The sequence below is a fragment of the Carya illinoinensis genome, chromosome 7 (genome assembly GCF_018687715.1).
Source record: "Carya illinoinensis cultivar Pawnee chromosome 7, C.illinoinensisPawnee_v1, whole genome shotgun sequence".
Taxonomy (NCBI): domain Eukaryota; kingdom Viridiplantae; phylum Streptophyta; class Magnoliopsida; order Fagales; family Juglandaceae; genus Carya; species Carya illinoinensis.
Window position 1 is genome coordinate 5,314,293 of NC_056758.1, and position 22,039 is coordinate 5,336,331.

Below are 22,039 nucleotides of genomic sequence, written 5' to 3' on the forward strand. Positions count from 1 at the left end.
ATGATATTTCGTTTAAAAATCCTACTCCATCACTCTTCTCGCCCTGTCATATCGTATCAGACTCATACATCCACGTATAAGTTCCTCAGAGAAAGACACAGCCATACATACAATAACTTCGTTAAAAACAAAAAACAAAACAAAATTCTTTCACTTGGTTTGCTTAATTGCTGTGGACATAGAAATGTTTTTGTAATAATTTATATATTTTGTTCACATCCTTGAAATCGACAACATCGTATAATATATAAATATAAATATATATTTAAAGAAATAATATAAATAAATATGTTTTTATTGTCCTTTCAAATTGAAAAGTCAAAATCTTAATAAAACAATATTTCCAATTGTCTAAAATTATATAATCGTACCTTTGAAGACAAAGATCGAAACTCCCAAACAAAATTGGTGTAAATGAATATCCAAAAAATCCGTAGAGAATTTTTGATCCATACAATATCGACCACCGCCAAACAGGATGTCGAGTATGTCGGTGTCCTCATATATAGTATTTATTGCATGGCATGATAGATCAAGTTGCCTCCAAATTATGAAATTTCTTTCTTATACGTCCTTTTCCACAACTTAATATTCACCAACTCAATATCATATGTATAATACATTACCAACATGCCCTCGTATAAATACATGGTTACATGACCTATATGTTCACTTAGGTAGGTATTTTGGACATCGTATGAGAGGAATGTCCCCTCTAGGATTCAAAAGTTTGGACACAGTTTTGCAATGCATGTGAGTCATGTGCCAGGCAATTGCCAAGTCTCATTTGAGGGGTCTGCCTTAAAAAGAGGGTCCTAAAAGGATTGTAGAGTGGAAAATAAAATAAAAAATAGACAAGTGAAGTTTATAAAACTTTAAAAATATTAAGCTAAAATTTCAAATAATCTGAGTATTTAATATTAGGTATATTATCTATGGGTTAAAAATTATTCATAAAAGAAAATTGGAAAGAAAAAAATGTTGGATTTATTTATTATTTTCTGCCATTTCTTTATATATATATATATATATATATATATATATATATAAAGTGGCTATCAAACATAATTTTGTTAGTTTAACAATTCTTTTTATTTTACCGTTAAAATTAACGTCGTTAGTTGCATGAATAAATTAAGAGCAATGCTACATACAGTCTCCATTTGGGAATTGCAATGCAGTCCTAGGCAATTTTATCTTTAAATTTTTTTAAAATTACAAAAATATCCCTCCTAAAATGATGATTTTTCTTATTTAATAAATAGTCTGCACATACCGTCCTCAAGTGGGGACTACAAATAAAATTTCTCATAAATTAAAGTGGCTATCTTTCTTCTTAAAAGTTCTTATTTTTTTTAATCTCTATCCTCAATCACTTATGAATAAATTTATAGTTATCAAAGTTCATACAGCATGCATCAATCCTCATTGATGATTATTTATTTAAGAGGTATATTAGATAAATATATATTCTATTATATATATCTATATAAATTATAATTTATATATAAATTTATATATGTGATTTAAAATTTTTATTAATTCCTTATATAAACAAAAAGAAATGTAAATTAATTAAATTTAAACTTATTTACTAACTACATTTACGAATACAATTATTTCAATAAAATATTATTTATTTATCAATTTAAATTCTTATGAAACATTAAAATCAAATAATAATATCTTATAAAAACTTTAATATTTTATTTCTTTATAAAAATTATATTACCGTTTAAAAATAATCACTTTATTAAACTAAAAAAACATACTATACACATTACGGTTTGTCTCCTACACGTACAGTTTTAGTTCAAAGTTCATTTTTTTTTTACTTGTTTCCAGCCATATCATATGCATTGGTAAATAAGAAGATTTTAATTTTAAATATTATAAAACTGATTTAAGTCTATCTTGCTATTTGATGTTAAAAATTATATATATATTTTTTTTCTAAAAACATTACATTATTAATTTTGTTCAAGTCTATCTGATGTTAGAAATTATACATTTTTTTCTAAAAACATTACATAAGTAATCAAGAATTTTTCCTTAATAAAAATAATATTTCTATACACTACTGAGCGATCGTCCCTTGTTTGCCCAACTACTAGTACCACTAAGAAATATAGATTTGGGAGTTACTGCTTTTTAGGTACAAAATATGGAGAAATATAGAAGCCATTGACCTGTGCTACAATTCACCATTACTTCGGAAAAGGGCGTCAATTGGTCAGGAGCATGGAGTTTTCACCTTTCAGTTTTTCTCTTATGAGGGAAACCCAACAGTCTCGGTAATTGAAAGGCTCTGCTTTTGACTGCACCCACCCACTTTAGGGTTTTCAGTTCATCATTCGCATTTTCCTTCACCACAAACACGCTTTCCCATACCCAATGCCCAACCCCATTTTGTATGTTTTCAATTTCCCCCCTCACACACGTCACAAACACCTTAAAAACACTGACTCCCCTCCACTTGATGTTTACAGTGATGCAGAATGCAGACCCAGAACTGTAACAGCTGTGCCATAAACAGATACCAGAGGATGAAGCAGCAGTAAAGCTAGTACTACTACTACATGATAAAGACAAAGCTTATAAGAAAAATAAACACCCCCTCCCCAATTGCTACTGTACACAAACTTTTAAAAACATGTAGTGAAAACTCCTTAAAGTTAGAGCAAACCCAACCCCCCGATAACAAAAAAAAAAAAAAAAAAAAAAAAACTACCACAATCCAGAATTCAGAACAAACTCCCAACTTCCCACAAACTAAAAACCCCACTTCATATGCTTAGAAGATCGGGTGGTGGTGATTGAGGTGATGCCTGTTGGCTGTCTTTTGAGTCTATGGTTGTTGTTGTTGGAGAGTCTAGGGCAGTGCCTGATGGTGGTGGTGGTGGGGATAACTCTGTAATTGTGTTGTTACACGTTGAGTCTCCCTGCTTTGAACTAGGTGGTTTTGGAAGCTCCGTTAGGATTTGAACAACTTCGCGCATTGTCGGGCGCTCCACTGCCTGTTCTTCGACGCACAGCATTGCAACGTAGAATACGTGCATCACTTCGTGCAGAGGAACTGAGGGGAGCCTCGGGTCGACGATTTTGAAGACTCCTTCCTTCTTCGAGTCTGTAATTTTTCGAACCCATTGGACTATGTCCACGCCATCACCGAATTCCCCAACTGGCTTCCTGCCGGTAACGAGTTCTAAGAGAACTACACCAAAGCTGTACACATCGCTCTTTTCATCAACCCTGAGCGTGTAGGCATACTCTGCAAAAACATACATTGATTTGTTTAAAAAAAAAATCTCAAGATTTTCAATCTGAGGCAACATTCTAGTGGGAGTAACAGTAGTGCCACTGTTATTCGAAGCAGGCCAGAACATCAACATTTATCATCATAAAAAACTTGCTTTGTGTAATTGTCCTCGAATAAAGAATCTCTCATCCATTATAAGATAAGAGAATTACGGTACAGTGGGTTATAGTCAAAACTCATATGAAAGAGACAACCACAATCACAACAATACCAGAACTCAACCCAACCGCACAGCATGAGACAAAATTTGGTTTTGGGTTTCAAGAGCTGTTGACATAATTGAGACTTTGAAACCCAAATTAGTACGTCTCCAAGGAGACACAATTGACCAAAAATTAAATAAAGATAATAATTACTTCAAGCTGGTAAAACGTACTAACCTGGGGCTATGTATCCATATGAGCCAGCAATTGCAGACATGCACTCGGAAGTGCCCGAATCTTGCAGAAACTTGGCAAGGCCAAAATCTGCAACATGAGCTTCAAAACTGGAGTCAAGAAGAATGTTGTTTGATTTCACGTCACGATGGACGATCAGGGGCGAGCAGTCGTGGTGAAGATAGCAAAGACCCTTTGCAGCCTCCACGGCAATCTTGTACCTAGTATCCCAGTGCAAATGGCACCCCTTCTTGCCATGAAGAACCTCGCCCAAGCTCCCATTTGGCATGTACTCATAAACCAGAAGATTGGTCTCGTGGTTTGAGCAGAAACCCAATAATCTCACAATGTGACGGTGTCTGATCTTCCCCAGAGTCTGTATCTCCGCATTGAATCCATGGTCGTGGGAAGAACCCCGGCTCATTACCGGTAGCCTTTTCACGGCGACCTGCTCACCATTAGGCATCGATCCTTTGTACACAATACCGGCACCGCCTTTGCCAATGATGTTATCCTCCTTCAAGCAATCCAGAACATCATCGGCCGTGAAGTCCAAGCGTTGGAACGCGGTTAATTTCCACGAGCGAGCCTCGCTGGCCTTCTTCAACGACCGGGCTTTGAAGATTGCAGCAATTGCGAACACAATCGAGCAAACAAGCAATCCTGTCACAAGCAATAGTTTCAAAGAGCCAGAGAGTGGGCCTTTCTCGTGCGCTTGGCGTGAAGCATTGGCAACCCCTTCCTTGCAAGGCCCCAGATAAGGACCGCAGAGGTCAGGGTTGCCCACAAACGACGTGTAGTTAAAGTAGCTGAATTGGCCGGTGCCCGGAACCAAACCAGAGAGGTTGTTGTAAGAAAAATCAACAGAGGTCAAGCTTTGCATACTGGCTATGGAAGAAGGAATGCTTCCAACTAGATGGTTTCTCGAAAGGTTCAGGTAATTTAGAATCCTCATACCGGTGATCTCGTTCGGAATCTCACCGGAGAGATCGTTTCGACTGACATCAACGAAGGTCAACAGTTTGCATTGGCTGATTTCTGGCGCAATGGGGCCCGAGAATTTGTTGTGGCTGAAGTCCATCTTGGAAAGCTGCTGTAGCCTTCCAACCTGTGGTGGGATTCGACCTGTGAACTGGTTACCATCAAGGGAAAGCTTCTGAATACCGGAGAAGTTACCGATACTCGGTGGTAACGGCCCGGAAAGCTGGTTGTTGGAGAGACTGATTTGGCCGAGACTCTCCGGGACGGAATCTGTATCCGGAAACTGCCCGGTAAGGTAGTTATTCTGCAGCTCCACTTGGATGAGGTTAGGCAACCCGAAAAGACCCCTTGGTATTGAACCGTTGAGAAAGTTCTCCCCCATTCGGATCCGACTCAGAGATTCGCACTTCCCGAGTTGTTCCGGGATTGGACCGAACAAGAAGTTTTCCAAAGTAATCACAGTCTGGAGCCGATTCCCAGAACACATATTAGGAGGCAAATAACCAGTGAGTTTATTAGATGAAAGATCAAGAAGCTGAAGCTTCCCATTCTTTCCCAGCCCCTGAGGAATGTGCTCAGTAAAGTTGTTCTCCCACAACTGCAACACCTCCAGCTCTGGTAAGTCTTCAATAAACTCAGGAATCGCGCCGTGAAGCCTGTTTCTAAACAGGTTCAGCAGTGTCAAGTTCTTTAGCTCGGCAAATGACGCTGGAATCTCGCCCGTAAACACGTTATTCGACAAGTCCATGGATTTCAGGCTCATCAAGTTGCCAAGCTCGACCGTCAAAGGCCCCGAGAGCGCATTTACTTGCAAAAACAGAGTGTCGAGCTTCTGGAGCCTTCCTATCTCCGGTGGTATCTCACCAGATAGACTACAGCTGGCAGCGTCGAAACGAACCAGTTCTGAAAGGTTCCCGATCTCCGGGGGTAAGCCACCTTCGTAGATATTGAAGTACCCAATGTAGAGCTCCCTGAGCGTCGTCAAGTTCCCGATCTCGCGGGGTATAGCGCCCTCGAGTTCGTTACCGGAAACCGCCAAGTATTCCAGGAACTGCCATTGCCCGTACTGAGCCGGGATCCTACCCGCGAAGTAGTTCCCGCCGAGATGCAAATGGCGCAAGTTGGGCATTTCGGTTACTGCCAGGGGCAACTCACCGGTCATGTTGTTGTTGTAGAGATCCAGAACCTGAAGATTCTTGAGGTTGGAGAGCTGGGAGGGGAAGGTGCCATTGAAGACGTTGTTGGAGAGGTTAAGGAAGCGGAGAGCGGAGAGGGAGGATAGCTCGGGAGGGATGGGCCCGGATAACTGGTTTGCCGCGACAGAAAGGTTCGAGAGGAAACGAAGTTGAGCAAGGTCCGGGGAGAGCGTACCCGAGAGGTTCAGGGACGAGAGGTCAAGGGCGGTCACGCGACGACGGTAGAAGTCACACGTGACGCCAGACCAGGTGCAGTGGCTAGTGGAGGCGCTCCACGTAGAGAGCGACTGTGGGTCGTCAGTGATTGAGGACTTGACGGAGAGAAGGGCTTTGTACTCCGGGAGGCGCGCTGCGGACACGGTTAGGTACTGGATATGGAGGTACAGCAGAAGGAGACGCAAAAGGAAGAGTTGCATTTTATTTGTCTCTGCAATTTCTGAAGAAGTCTGAAGCAGAAGAAGAGGAAGGGAGCAGAAGATGAAAAGAAAGAAGAAGACGGGGGTAGATGGCGAGTTGGGAGGCAGTGCGAGAGTTTTGAGTGAAATGAGGCAGTGAGGGTGTGATTTTTATTCTTTGGTATCGACAGAGACGGAAATATAAATTAAAAAGACTTACATTAGCTTTTGGTCAGTAAAGATGGGTTACCTTTTTTCCAAATTTTAATTGTAATTTTGTATGTATGGTGCTTTTCTTTTCTTTTCTCTTTTTTAACTTGTGGAAAGGATTGAGGCTAAAAAGATAATTTCCTTTTGGTCCTATCTCCTCAAATATGCATCCTAAAACCCCAACATTTACCACCTTTGAAAGTATTTAAAGAGGGAGGAAGGAAAAAAAAAAAGCAATAGTAGGAACAAAGTGTTGCTTATTTGATATTATGTTTTGATGCATCTATGTATTGAACAAGGCAGTTGTCCATGTAACCTATGGACTATAGTCATTACATGGACAACTGCCTTAACCAACCAAACTTATATGCTTTAACTTTAGTCACTTAAATTCACCACCCATAAAAATTTAAAGACATTTAAATCTCCATGTTTCTATTTCAGTCTATAATGAAAAAAATGTAATATGTTTTTTTTTTAGTTTGATTTGAAATAATCGCTCAGAATAATATGATCATGTAACATATTTTAAACGATGACCATGTAAATGATTGACACGTCAAATTACTTAAAAATTATAATCTTGGCAAGTATGATTAAAATTGACATGATTCTATATAATATATAGTATTATTCTAAGATAAGGAAAATGATAACGGCATAACCCTTTTTATAATATTTTATACAATGATGTTCTAAATGAACGGTATTTTTATATAATTATAAAATTGTATCATTTCTCATAAAATATTCTATGTTGTAAAAAAATAATGGTAAGAATTTATATAATTTTTGTTTTTGAAGCAATGATGGTTGTGGCACTTTTTGGCATAGTGTTGCTCTCCTCTCTCGCCACGGTGTCAACTATCAAGGAAAACATTTCCTTTTGTTTGAAGACTAGATTAGATACTTTCACTCCCATAAAAAAAGATGGTAGTCGTTTTTCATATGTTAAGTGGAGCAAGATAAAAGAGGATTAAACTTAAAGTTAAACAAGCAGTATTAAGCAAGCTGAACCAAGATTTCAAGTGTCATAAGCCTTTGGGGGAAGAATTGGGTCTACAAAGTTTGACTGTCATAATCATGTTGGATGGATGGATGAGAAGAGAGGAGAGACGACTATCAAATTCCTATGTAAAATTGGGGGGGAAAAAAATGTAAATTAATCCCAATCCTTCATATGAAACAAATTATAAAGCAAGCCTTGGATCCCCTTTCTACTTTTGGCCTTGTAGGGTCGTTTGAGTTTTGACACGGTCAAATAGACCATTTATCCATCTAAATTTGGGGTTCACCGACTCACCATTGAGACCATACATGTTCAATAACCCTCTTTTTTCTTTTTTTAATTTTATCACTTTCCATTATACTTGCTAATATATAAAATTATAATTATTAATCTAACGAATAGTTAATCATTAAAAACTAAATATTTAGATTGAAACAAAACTCTAATTTGTGAATAATAATCAAATATTTTACGAATAATAGTTAAATAGTTTGAGTTAAGATATTTTATAGAATTTTAAAAATAAAAAAGTCGAATAAAAATAATATAAAATTAAAATATTATTATAATATTTTTTTATGATTTAAAAAAATTGATTTATTTTCGGTGGGTTTAGAAATTTATAAAAGTTGTAATAATTAGCTAAGTAATTATTATATAAAAAAGTTAAAAATTTAAAATTAAAAAGTATTTGTTTTTGTGATGTTCAAATGTTGAGATGTGAATGTTTTACAATCTAAATTAGGCCTAAAAAGCTTTGATTTGTTGATAAAAATTCAAATTATGCAATAAAACCCACAAGCCGTTTCTTTCAAAATTTGATGTCTTTTTCAAAATAGCCAAATACTATCAATGTAAAATCAGAGAATTAATTTTGCGTTTTCAACCTGTATTTTCCAACATGACTTTAAATGATTCTTCTGTCATATTCTTTTATTATGGCTGTAGACGTGAATGAAAAAAATTTGAAATGACAGACGAAAATTCTCATACATATTAGATTGCAAAATAAGGTCTTGTTAAGCTTTAATTGATCTTTAAAATTAACGATCAAGGTATGACATATGTTTGGCGGTCGAGATGGGGCCACAATTAACCATGTCTGGTACACACACCATATATATGGATAACATGAAACGGCGGGTCCCCAATTAGCACATCCGCTCACTCATTCACTCACTGTGACCAAACCACCCAAACAAACAAACCAAAACAAAGGTATCATCACCAAAACTTCTCTACTGATGGCGTTGTTTTGACGTACACTTTGGGCAAGTTAGTTTTCCGCTCTTTTTTTTTCGTATTTTTTAAGGCTCACCGTACAATAAATAGATATTTAGTTATTTATTAAGAAAATATTTCATGGAAAATTTTACATGCGAATCTTATTTCACACACTTCTATTTAATCGATATGTAATTTATTATTTTTATTATCTTATATTAATATTTAAATATATATATATATTTAAATATAATGATAAAAATAATAAATCACGTAATTGTTGATTGATTTATTATTGGTTAATAACCAAATAAATAATTCAATGATCCAGTTAAAACATTGAAAATATTAAATTTCAAAGGATTTGAGACTGGCGAGATTTTGCTCTTCCCATGTAAAAGTTACGTGACGTGGAGTTTTATTTATTGAATTATATTAAATATAATTATTTTTATATATTTTTTATATATTTTATTAATGTGATTGATTAAAATAATATTTTTTTTATTTGTTCCACCACCTCCTATTTTATGACTTTAATCTCCTCGATGTTTGTTTCCCATATCTATTTTCTCAGTGCCATAGCAAGCGACAAAGATTTTTCCATTTTGGAAAACTCCCTAAAGGGTTGGTTGTTCCAATGTTCTCTATGTCATGTGCCTCAATTGGCTTGTTTACAATTTCAAATTTAAACGAGGAAGACCAGTTTTGATCGTTTTGTAGTTATAAATTAAGGCGCGCGGAAGCCATAAGGGCATGCTTAGCTTGGACCATTTAGACAACATTGTACATCGGTCTTATGATATAAAATTATGTTAATTTTTAATATTTAATATTTAATTTTTATTTATAGATGAAACATTTATCAATTCAATTCTGTATGATATCTCACGATCTGGCCCTACTCCTAATATATATTTATATATATATAATATACGTATGTACGTATACAATGAAATGAGGTACCCCCAACAAATGATGTTAGATATCGTGCGTGGGTAAATAATCCCCTCGACGAGAGCAGTCAGCAGAATCTTGGAGCGGAGGAAAAAGAACAAACAAAAAGATAAATGCGTAATAATGAAACAGTAATAATTTTGTTGGGTTGGATAAAGCTGGTCAAACCACTTTGACTGACAATGGAGAGACACGAGACGCTGTGATTTTGCATTATTACAACGAGGCCCGTTGTCGGAATTACTATCTTATCCTCAAAATGTGGTTCGAATTACACTCTTATTGGTCCAATCATCAACGTACCGGCTCGCACAGGTCACAACAGGTGTCAGTGACCCGTATGAGATGACAATCCCTCACCAAGAGGCATTGGCAGTGGCACGCTCTATGATTTAAAATGGACCAAACGAAACAGATGGATCGTTTACAGCGTCTAGAGAAGGCGACACGACAAGACACGATGTCGTAGCCGTAGGGGGAGTTGTCGTTTGATGTGAAAAGACTACAACGCCCTTTAACTCAATTTAATTGACAAATTAAATTAATCATGACTATAATACAATTATTTTTTCCTCCGAGCCCGAGATAACGGGAGCATCTCCTCCTCTATCCTCATTCATGTCAAGTGGTACAAAGCTGGGGATCTTACTGTCGTTTGGAAAGAAAGAAGGAATCCAGAGCCAGCTAAGCAAAGGTCTTTATCAGTACCACTTTTGGCCTGTGCCCCTGTTAAAGACGACTCAAAAGCCTCTGATTTATGGCACTCCCTGTTGTTAACTAAAAATAACCTTAGCCTGTTTCCAGTTAAGGATAAATATACCTATATCTATTACTTTTTACCTTATTGGATGAAAAATAAAAAGGCAAAAAGTTAAAGTAGTGGATATGCAATCCATTCTTGAAAACACAGGTTTAATTGCAGACCAAATATCAAAATCAACCTCAAAATAACCTTTCTTTCACTCGAATATGTTATCAACGGTCGGGTTTTTATTGCGGTTGTTGTGACCATTACATTCGATATAGTATGATATATGAGAAACGTTTTTATTTATACTAAACTGTTCTGTTGTTAATTATATTCATTGTTAAGTGATTGTTACATGAATAAGAAAATACAATAAGAAAGTCTTACGCCATGTACCTCCACCTAACCGATATGTAATTTGTCAATTTTACTCTTCTATTTAAACATACACATATTTAAATATTAAAATAGAATGATAAAAATAATAAATTACATCAAGTGAAGGTGCGGTATAAGGCTTTAACGTACAAATTTCTCATAATTAATAAATAAAATCACTTAAAACTTGCCACCTCAATAAATATGATTGGAGATGATACACTACTACAAAAATCTAACTATATTTTTCTTGAAATATATATGGTAATAGTACTCTGAGAGTCTAGAGGGTACTTTTATTTTTAATTTTGAAGTGTATTTGGTTTTATTTAAAACTTCATATTAAAAAATAATAATATAGGTTATAATCTTCCAAAAGTCTAGAGAGAGAGAGAGAAAAAAAAAGTTGTCATCCTTTATCCATATATGGCCATTACCGTCGTAAAACAGTCCCTCCATGGTCCAACCTCCACAATAATGAGTTTTTAAGTTGGCTTTCGGATTATATGGCACAATTTCTTTTTTTCTTCTTTTGATAAAAGAAGTGTCCATTTTTTGTTAAAAGAAGTGTCCGATATGCTTCCGTAAATCCTAATCCAAGAATCAACATCAACCCATATAGATATGTATATGTGTGTGGAATTTGACCATATTTATATTTAGCATCGTGGGTCCAAAATTCTTTGTGCGTGTTAGGCAGATAGCATCACAAATTGCATGATAATTCGGGTGGGGGGTCTACATTAAAAATGAGTACTGCTACGTCTATAAATGAATTACACAAAATAATTCTACAAATTGACGTAGTTTCATCTAATTTATTAGATTTATTTTATAATAAAAATAATTTTACAAACTGATAAACTATATCTAGTCATGTTAGTTTATATAATTATTTTTATATAATCTCTTAATTTATTACTAAAACTATTTCTCATTAAAAATAGCATGACATAACTTTCTTGGCACGGAAGGAAATAGATATGGTTAGCTTTGGGGAAGGTTGAAGGTTGATATGGAGGAAGGAGGGTCACTTAATTTTCTTGTTGCTTTGTTTTTATTGGGGAGTGGGGTTGGAGTTTGGAAGAAAGGGAGTGGGTAGAGACAGATTCGCTGGTTGTATCTACTCAATTATTTTTCAAACCCATTAATTTCTCTTAAAACTAGAAAAAATAATAAAAAGAAAAGGCTTGCTTCGGGCTCTGTTAAGAAGAACCTCAAGCCCGAAGAAAGCTATTCCTACCCCAGAAAACACGTTGTATGTATTACAATTTTTCTTTCTTGGGTGGTGTTCCTTTTGTCCCCTCACCTTCGGCCTCTCTTTCTGATTCAGATCACTTTGATCGTTCTCCTGTAGTAAAGCAGTGAAGCCTTCTCCACGTGTGATACCTCATTAATTGACAAGAGTAGTGTATGGAACATATCTTACTTTTTTTGAGATTGAAATATTTTTGCTCGATTTTAATTTTATTATTGACGGTTCCTTCTAGGGTACAGGCTATGTAACTTGACTCTTTTATTAAAGCGTTAGAATGGTATTAAAACCTATTCCATCCAGAAATGAAGGATTTGATCTGTGTCATTAACAACAAATTAGCCGGATAGGGGGAGAGTTGGAGTGCCGCGAAAATAAAAATGCTCTTTCTTTTCAAATGAAAATGGAGATATATATTTACACAGGATATTCACTCATAATATTATTTAGAGCACGCCAATAATCTTGATGATAATAATAAAAATAAATGCGGTCTCGGATGCTTCGTTTATAATTATTAGTAGGGTCAACACCTAAGCTTTAGGATTTTCAGATGGGAATTGCACCAATACATGAAGGCCATGTGTCACTAGTGAGACATGAAACCAGAAGCCGAATTCATGAAAAGATGAGGCCGGCCGGCCTGCCTGCCTGCATGAGGGTGTGTGGAGAGAAGATATATATAATTACGTGAAAGGATGAGCACAAGCACTAAGGAATCACAGCCTGCAAAACCCCAATTTCCTTTGTCTGGCTCATGATCTTTTACTTTTGTGTATGAGTATATATAAAAGTAAAATATCAGTAGCACGCACTGCATTTGTAAACCGGCACAAAAGCGTTTTTTGATAACAGAAATGTCTTTCAACGGACACATATATATCCATCCATCAATGCCCACTTACAAAGTAGTTATCATTTCGAAGAAATATAAAATCTCAAAGAGTAATAAACTTTTCCCACACGGTAATGTGATTGAAAGTGATTGACATTAGTTCACAATCCAGCTTAATGGTTTTTTTTTTTTCCCTTTCTTTTTTGGTAAAAAGGTTAATTATTTGGTATCTTTTACTACTACTCCTACACGATCAGGAGGACCAGCAGATTCGTTCTGTTCTCTCAGATATACTGCATTCCATTTCTCAAAAGAGAATATCGCTTATCCGGCCCACAGATGGAGAAAAGTGTATAGAAAAGTATGGAGGTTAAAGCTATGAAGGCCAGATACATGCCCCCATGCTCAAACGTCCTTCATTTATTACCATAATCATCAGAAATTTTGGCTAGCTTTAATATATACATGATCCATGTCCAAGGACCTTAAATATGTTTCATTTTGGTCTCCTTAATATATATCTTCTATATATATATATATATATGTATGTATAAACATATCTTTTGAAACTTCCAAAGATTATTCTGATTAAAGAGGGCGCGCGTAATCTAATTCATGTCAGACTTCTGTCTGGATGATCATTTGTATATTTCCCTTCTCCCTTTCAAATTATTAATCTTACTCTTCTTCTTCATGATCTCTCTAGCTCTCTCTCTCTCTCTCCTACTGCTACTGTCACATACATCGGTTGTTGTTGTTATGGTTTATGTGCGGAATGAGTGATTCATTTTCTTTCTCTTCTTTTCATGGGTTTTCTCCAGCTCCATGCTTACTGTAAAGTGTTTTCAAAAGTGATGAGATGCTTAATTAATTAAAAACATAACCGAAGTGAAATGTCATATAGAAAAGACCACATTCTGCTGACTTGAGAATCTGAGATCAAACCCTAATTATAACAAAACAGATCAGTCTGTCATGTTGATCCTTTTCTCAAAATAAAGAGTTAATTAATAATTTTTTTTAAAAAAATATTACTTATCATTTTCAAATAATAAAATTTCTAATAGTAATTATGAGTTTTCGATCTTTGTAATTTTTAAAAGATTACATATTGCATCCTGCCCCCATTTGTCACTATTTTTTCAATTTGCACTTTAAACTTCCAAAACTTTGATTTTCATAACAAAATTTTGGCAAGTTTGAAGCTTTGCGCCGTATGTTAGAGATCTTACCATTACGATTGCATGTGCATGTCATACATATATTAATCTTTCTCTAATAATATTAACAGTCACCAAACCTTAATTAAGTACCCAATATTACAAAAATTTGGTCATTTAAATTAGAAAAATCCACAGTTTTAGTAATTAATTAGTATGCAAATGAACAAATATAATATTATATTGTTAGTTCGGAGGTCCGAATGTAATTTGCCTTTTTTACCAACCCATGCAACGTGCTATTTTAGTAGAATTAAGATCGATGAATTAATATATTAATGCTGCCAGATCATCAGTACGTAATTATTCTTCAAACAAGGCATATAATGACATAATTGTTGTAGTTTATGATATTCTTATAGTACGATGATCGAGTAGGATGTAAGAAATCCAATTGAAAATTATGTAATTGGGTCATTTGATTCTCTTGCAAACAAGAACCTTCTGAAGGAGAATGATTGAACTTATATTATAAATTGTCTATTAAAATTTCAATTGCTAACTTCTCTATGCATGGATACGAAGTGTTTGGCTGTTTCTGGAGAAAGCTAGTGACCTAAACTTGTAAGCCAGACCCAGTCCTACTAGTAGGACTTGTTGTTGCAGGAGAGCACGGCTTATGTATTGACAGACCCGAAATTGCCTCCCCCAGCTTGTGTACTCAAAAGTAGTTCTGCTTGATTTCTTTTTTTAATTTTTTATTTGCACTTGTTAATTTGCGTTAAAATCCTGACTAATTTTGAAGGTGCATGCACAAACCATCGATAGCTTTCCCAGAGCAAATATACGTCTCTGGATAACTCAAGAAAATAATTCTTTCTGGCCCGACAACTACATATGAATTCTTGCGAGAAATCAAAGGCTGCCCTGCTTAGGTAGCTAGCTAGTGCGATTACATTGATCAGAACCCATCTTGGTGGTCCATGCATGAGCATATGGTGAAGGCTAGCTTGGATATTGGTGCTGCACGGTGGGGACCAAGATGCTGCATGGAACTTGCGCATCGATCATCGTCTTGGAATTAACCATGGGCGTACACGACGGGCTAGCAAAATGGATTATTATTACTTGTCTAATCGTTTAAGCAAAGAAGTTGACAAGGAAAGGTCTAATTCGTTAGATCCATTTCAAGGGGCAAAAGTCTGATTTTGTGCCAGTTATGATTTCAGGGTTTATTGAGTGGCATTGTCTTTATACCTGTGTTCATATGTGAAGAGTTTCCATGGCGAAGCTAGTTTTCCGAGTCCTTTTTGTGCTATTTCTACTCCTTTTGCAAATTCTCAAATACTAGTCCTTGTCAATTTTGTCTTGTATCTCATTGTTTTCCTCGAGTGGGCATCCACTGATCATCCTTGTTCTAGCTGTTAACCAGAAGAATGAATTATATGCAGGGATATATATATAGGTATAAATTCCTTAGTACTGTAAATTATATATGCAAAAGCTTATTCGATCTGGAATATAATTATAGGCGCTACGTTTCATTCGAGCGAGAGTTTATGATCTCATATTTGAAACATCCTTGTCATCATGAGTAAAAGGAGTACTCTTGCAGCTGGACTGTGAATCATCTTCAGAGACAGTACTAATGCATGAATCCTTAACAAACCTCAAAATCAACGGCAAAGAATGAAAGAGAAAACCCGATTCTCTATGCTTCATGCGTGCATGGATAATTGGATAATTAACAGATAATATAAGTATCCCCCCGATGATATGACCCCAAAGAATAGCTTAAATATTTATATATATATATATATACTTCTCTCGGTCCCTATATATGCGTCAGAATTTCCGATCGACCTTAATTTTGTCGATGAAATGGACTTCAAATAATACATATATTTAACATATGTATATATATAGGAGAATTATATATACTATATTATCATCTCATTAAATATGATATAATATATTTATCATTATTAAATGATCATTTATCATATTATATATATATATATATATATGGAGCTTGATTGTACGTGTTTGTAACAGTTTGGTTTGATGACTCGATCTAATAAGAATTCGTTGTGATTTTTAGTAAATTAATTGGAGCGTTCGCTGATAGGTCCAAGCCGTAGGTCCAAGCCGGAGGTGAAAAGCCTGTGGTAAAAATTCCCTGACCCGTTTTAGTTTTTAAACCGACACGATCCGTTCATTAGGATTTACTCTATATGATTTCTGTACTTCCGCTGCACTGTATCTTTAATTTATAACTATTGTCATGTTACCGAATCACATAAATGATCTTTTACCATTGATTCTAATTTTATTTTACTCTTTTTATATTTGTTCCTAACACTAAAGTCCATCTATATCTTGCTTACATGCATGAACACACAAACTCCTAAACTCAGGAAATAAAAAAATAAAATAAAAAAACTAACAGAATGTGATTTTTCTTCTCCTTTCAACTGTTTGATTCGGAAAGTATATATTTAGGCAGGATCGAGTTAAAACATGATATATATAGTATGTAAATATTTTTTCAAGACAGCAAGAAAAAGACCCCATGCTTCAGGCCAGAATGATTCCGGCCAGCTAGCTGGGATATATATGATATATCACCAAAGTTCAAATTGGCTACATATTTAGTAGTAACTCGATGAATATTGTACAGTATATTATAACTAGATGAGTTTTTCAAGTAAAAAATTAACTGTACTCCGGGAAAGCAGAGGTGTTATCTAATCAACGCAGAACCCTATGCAAGCAAACCAATTACAGCTCTCACCTAGGCCTGCGCAGCACAACTAATTAATTCCTAATTAATGATCTGTTCTAGTTTAAGCCCTCCATCATGTTCACAATGGCCTTAAACTAATACGAAAAATGCACTCCATATAGCTATAATTAATGGTAATATTCGGCAATGCAATACTCGAGACAAGCCGGCCCTTTTTCTTAAAAGGAAAGCTAGTGAGTAGTGATAAAGTTCTAGCTACCACATATTTCGGCTCCTTTGATGGGCTTTCATCTATAAATTACCCTCCATGCATGGTGATTCTCTCAACTCAGCACTATCCAAAGAAACAGTCGTCCACTCCTCACTTGAAAGGAAAAACAGCGACGGAAAGAATGGCTAACTGTGATAACAAATCTGTCGCTTTTCTTAACTTGGTTCTTGTGCTGTCTCTTCTTCTCCCGATCTCCATCACAGAATGCAGACAACTCCGCAGTAAGTTCGAGGGTTACATATCCTGATCTTACAGTCAATCAATAATATATACATACATATATAAATAATGACTGCGTGTATGTGGTGAATTAGGTGGGATTGGACAGGAGAGTGTTGCTATATATTGAATGCAACTCAGTCTACGGTGCAGAAGATGGCGATACTTGCACTGGCATTATTCAAAAGTTCGGTCTGAATGATGAGTTCTTTAGTACCATAAACCCTAATCTCAGCTACGAGAAAATCTTTCTTGGCCAATGGCTTTGCATCAATGGGACAGTGAATTGAGTTTCCGGTTAAGCTCCATCGCCTTCTTATTTGTCATTTACTAAGAGTCACAAAAAGTCTGTTTGCCATGTTCAGAATTTAGTGCATTTCGATATAAATCCAGGTGTCATATCTGTAAATGTAATTCAAAACAGACTACAATTTAAGATCGGATTAAGAAATGAAAACACTTAAAATGTGTCGTTGCAGCAAATCTGATGGGATCGATGACAAAATCAATGATGAAGAGTGGCATTATTGCTCAATATAAAAAAAAGTAGGGTAATGTTGCAAACCACATTTACATTTTACTCTCATCTTACTACATAAAATGTGGCACTCACATCATTCTTGGATCATCTTTGATTTTTTAAAAGAAAATCCTACAGATTAATGAATAATGCTACCTCATCATAGTGGAATAAGTGTAGGATAAGAATATAGTCCTTGGAACTTTTCAAAAAAATATATAAATGAGAACAATGTTAACTTCAATTTTTATCTTAAATTTTGTCATCCCAATTACATTTACCGGTGTTGTGCATTTGGGATGATTGTTCATTTATGTGATTACATCATCATCCTTCTTCTTCTTCTTCTTCTTCTTCTTTTTGAAGAGCGAAGATTACATGTCCAATAATGACCACCTCCCGATTTTATTAACAAAAATACTCTCTTTTATGACGGAAGAATATCATAAAAAACAATCCATCACACCTGAGGTATACCTCAGATGCCAAAAATTCCAAAAAGATATAGCCCAATACATCAACAAAATTCATAAACGTAAATACGGCAATTCCCAACTATCCGTTCGCAACAATCCTCTAAGCATGCCACTCCCTACATCTGCACCCGTAAACAAACCAACATTATTCTTGGCTCCTTGTTTGGCAAGGCAATCTGTAACCATATTCGCTTTCCTGAAAATATGACAAATACTACAATTTAAAGCACTAAACAACATTTTAATTTCTTCCCAAAACTCCCACAAGTACCAAAGCGACCATCTCCCAGACTGAATCCATCCAACCATGACTGTCGAATCCGATTCCACCATAAAGTCTTTGAGTCCTAATTGTTGCGCCATTTGTAGTCCATCAAGGAGAGCACGACCCTCAGCCACTGTATTCGAAGCCTCACCATAATATGATGCAAACCCAGCCACAGTTCGCCCCTTTTTATCTCGAAAGATTCCTCCCCCGCCAGCCAACCCAGGATTGCCCAAGGAACTACCATCAATATTAAGTTTAACTCCACCCCTTCTCAGTTTCTTCCACGCCACAGCCTTTGCTAATTTCATCTCAACCGGAACTAGAGGAAGCTTTACTGCCTTCACAACTTTTAAATTATTTGAACTCATAATTTTGAATTTTCGAAGTGTAGAGAACACAGATATCAGAGTTGATTTCGCCCACCACAAAACCCCTCTCCAGTTCGTATGCCTATCTTCCATCCTTGCATCACACCTAGCTCTCCACAGGGCCGAAGCGATTAGTATAGGAATAACTCCAAGGCACACCCCTGTTGGTGAGGACGTTGACGCACGAAGCCACCACACGCTCAGTATGCCTATCAAACAATTAAAAGTAACTGATCAGTTTGAGATGAAGAGAACAATTCTCTTCGATCTTAATAAAATAGGCTACTAATATTCTGCAATCCAATGACTAAAATTGGTCCATAACAACCCAAGATGTTCTCTACTTTTGCAAGCTAATTAAATTCAAAGCCCAAGCCCATGCTTTTTAACAGAATGGACCGAGTCGTCCTCAAGCGTCCATATAGATCCATTATGAAACGAAAACTTGCGAATCCATCCGCATCTAGGCCGAGCTTGTTTGTCATTATTGCAATGACCGGTGCTATTCCTACCAATGGTAAATGATTTCACCGGTAAGAATTTCTATTTTTGTGAATATGACTGTAATCGAATCGTATCAAGCCGATCCAATTTTTGACTTGTTGAACTCGGCTCGATTCAAAATATTTGAATTTGAGATTTTTATTTATTTTTTATTTGAACGAGCTCAATTCAATAAATTAAATCTCAATTTGAGCTCAAATAGTTTATTTTAAAAATTTTTTGAATAAGATTTAATATTAATAAATTAGATAAATAAAAAATAAAAAATTTAAATTAAATTTGTACAACTAACAAGTATAATCTTTATTAAATTATAAGATTTTACAAATTTATAAATAATTGATATCTAATTAGTTGATATTTATCCATAATAAAAATATATTATATACCTACAAAAATTATTAATATATACACATAATATGGTAGCATATATCTATTTCATATGTTGTTGCCATATACTAGTATATGAAATTATTAAATCTTATTGACTAATTATTGTACAAATTATAAAATATAGCTATGAAGTATATTTAATATATAGACATAAGTTATTAGGTTACATATTATATATTTAATTATAAAAGTGCTATACTTGTATTAATATTAGCTAATACATAGGTATATGTATATAACTATCAATATATGAATGAACTTTAATCGAGTTGACTCGGGCATAAACAATCAGGCCTTAATGAGTCGAGTCGAGTTTTTTTGGATATGTGTCATTTACTAATCGAGTGGGTATCTGCTTTCACAGGCGATTTTTTTTTTTTTTTTTGAGAAATTGAGTTCGATTTGAGTTTAAGTACTAGACGAGTATCGAGCAGACTATTGAACAAACTGATTCATTTCCCGCCTTATTTGCGAGACATATAATAATAACATATGAAAACTCATCTAAGAATTTTGATTACGTGTTATAGTTTAAACACAATGGTAACGAATTTTTTGTAACAATCCAATTAGATTATTACCAATTAATTAAAAATCCTCCTATTCTTGTGTAAAGGATAGTGCTATTATGCCATTCAAACTTAATCACTGGATGTGTCCTCTAATGTAAATTATATATCTTTTAAAAAATAATTTAAAATAATTTTTAAACATCTTTAAATATTTTTAAAATTAAAAAAAATATCAATATTGGAGGGACCATTCCACGTGGAGGGCCCTGGAGCATATAAAAAGGACCCATAATACATTAAACACCAAGAAGCCCAGAGTTTGGACCTAGCATGAGCCCAAGAGTCACAAATGGATGGTTAAAAGGAGTTCAAAAAGAGACATACATGACGCCATCTTTAACGAAAGAATAAAAACAGTAAGAAGTGATAGGATTATTCAAAATCCTAAACCTTGATATGTTCCGGTAAATCCTAGATTAGATATGTACGGCAAATGAGCCTATATATACAGGTAATATTTAAGGTTTAAAAGAATAATCTCTCTGAACTGACTTTAGTATCGGAGTGTTTGTAGGAGGAACACCCCTCGAGTTTCATAAAAGAAGAACGGCTGAGCTGTGAGAGATTGGAAGTAAGACACGTCCCAAACATTTGGCGCCGTCTGTGGGATCTTGTGATTCAGCGTGGTTCTCACATGACAATTGTAACACGCTAAGTAGCAAGCCGAACGATGGACGCCAAACCATCATCTATGGAAGCGCGACAAGCAGTAGCAGAGGAGAAGTTGAAATAAGCTCTGGAGGCCATGGGAGTCTTGCAAAAAGAAAACGACAACTTGAAACAAATGAATGCCAATTCTCATAATGACGATGTGCCTGCTCACATTGAGCAAGGTGAGCAAGAAGCACATTGTAGGGTCGAAAAGGATGCTGAACGCGAAGAGAAAGAAAGGATGCAGGATGAGTTGAAAGAGTTAGCGGGAGAATATGAAGAGATGGTGAAGAAGATGGGCAGTTCTTCCTCGGTGGAAAGTCTGCTCCACCAAACAGACTTGCTTTGCAGCGCCCATATTATGGTTGTACCTCTCCTACCAAAGTTTAAAGTTTTCCAGATCGATATGTACGATGGGTCCAAGGACCCGGTAGATCATCTGAAAAACTTTAAAGCTCACATCACGCTTCACGGTTTTCAAGGAGAGATTGCATGCCGAGCTTTCCCTCTGACCCTGAAAGGGATCGCTCGAGGATGGTTTGGGACCCTTAGACCAAGGTTGATAGATAGTTTTGAGGAACTGGCAAAGCAGTTCTTGACTCAGTTTATGCCTAGCCGAAGACGTCGGTGCCCAGCTGCCTACTTGTTAATGGTTAAGCAAAGGGAAGATGAGAATTTAAAAGCCTACTTAGCCCGTTTCAACAAGGAGCGCTTAACGACGAATGACCAAGATGAGAAGATCACTCTGGCCGCCCTCTTAAGAAGGGTATGGCCATGCAGTCCTTTCATGGCAGAGTTGGCCCGGAGGACTCCTTCCACCCTCAAGGAGTTCATGGACAGGGCAGATGATTTTGTCAATGCAGAAGATACTCTGTAGGCTTTGATGGACCATTGTAAAGAAGATACTCGGGTCAAGCGGAGAAACAAGCGGGCTGACAAGAAAGGTAATCCTAGTAGGCGAGAAAGAGCGAGGGAAGGGCGATCAGATCGCAACCTCAGATTAGTGC

General features: G+C 35.8%; 2 protein-coding genes and 1 long non-coding RNA gene across 3 annotated transcripts; 1 reads left to right on the top strand and 2 right to left on the bottom strand.

Annotated features, from left to right (window-relative positions):
• Positions 1–2,509: 2,509 nt before the first annotated feature.
• On the bottom strand, positions 2,510–6,448 carry LOC122315705 (leucine-rich repeat receptor-like serine/threonine-protein kinase BAM1). The gene is made up of 2 exons (XM_043131804.1): positions 3,700–6,448; positions 2,510–3,271 (listed from the first exon to the last, which is right to left on the bottom strand). Exons 1-2 carry the CDS (start codon positions 6,287–6,289, stop codon positions 2,787–2,789), a joined length of 3,075 nt encoding a protein of 1,024 aa, XP_042987738.1. The 5' UTR covers positions 6,290–6,448; the 3' UTR covers positions 2,510–2,786.
• A 10,596-nt stretch (positions 6,449–17,044) lies between these two features.
• On the top strand, positions 17,045–17,668 carry LOC122317566. Its single transcript, XR_006244501.1, has 2 exons — positions 17,045–17,282; positions 17,376–17,668. It is a non-coding gene; the product is annotated as an uncharacterized LOC122317566 (long non-coding RNA).
• Positions 17,669–18,327: 659 nt separating this feature from the next.
• On the bottom strand, positions 18,328–19,005 carry LOC122316111. The gene is made up of 2 exons (XM_043132650.1): positions 18,548–19,005; positions 18,328–18,472 (listed from the first exon to the last, which is right to left on the bottom strand). Exons 1-2 carry the CDS (start codon positions 19,003–19,005, stop codon positions 18,328–18,330), a joined length of 603 nt encoding a protein of 200 aa, XP_042988584.1.
• Positions 19,006–22,039: the final 3,034 nt, after the last annotated feature.

Excerpts from the sequence above, each read along its gene's own strand:
- LOC122315705 (XM_043131804.1), bottom strand. The coding sequence starts at position 6,289 with ATGCAACTCTTCCTTTTGCGTCTCCTTCTGCTGTACCTCCATATCCAG. Across the intron at positions 3,272-3,699 it reads ATATGGATACATAGCCCCAG|AGTATGCCTACACGCTCAGG; the intron begins GTTAGTACGTTT and ends ATGTTTTTGCAG.
- LOC122316111 (XM_043132650.1), bottom strand. The coding sequence starts at position 19,005 with ATGGAAGATAGGCATACGAACTGGAGAGGGGTTTTGTGGTGGGCGAAA. Across the intron at positions 18,473-18,547 it reads TCTGGGAGATGGTCGCTTTG|GAAAGCGAATATGGTTACAG; the intron begins GTACTTGTGGGA and ends TCATATTTTCAG.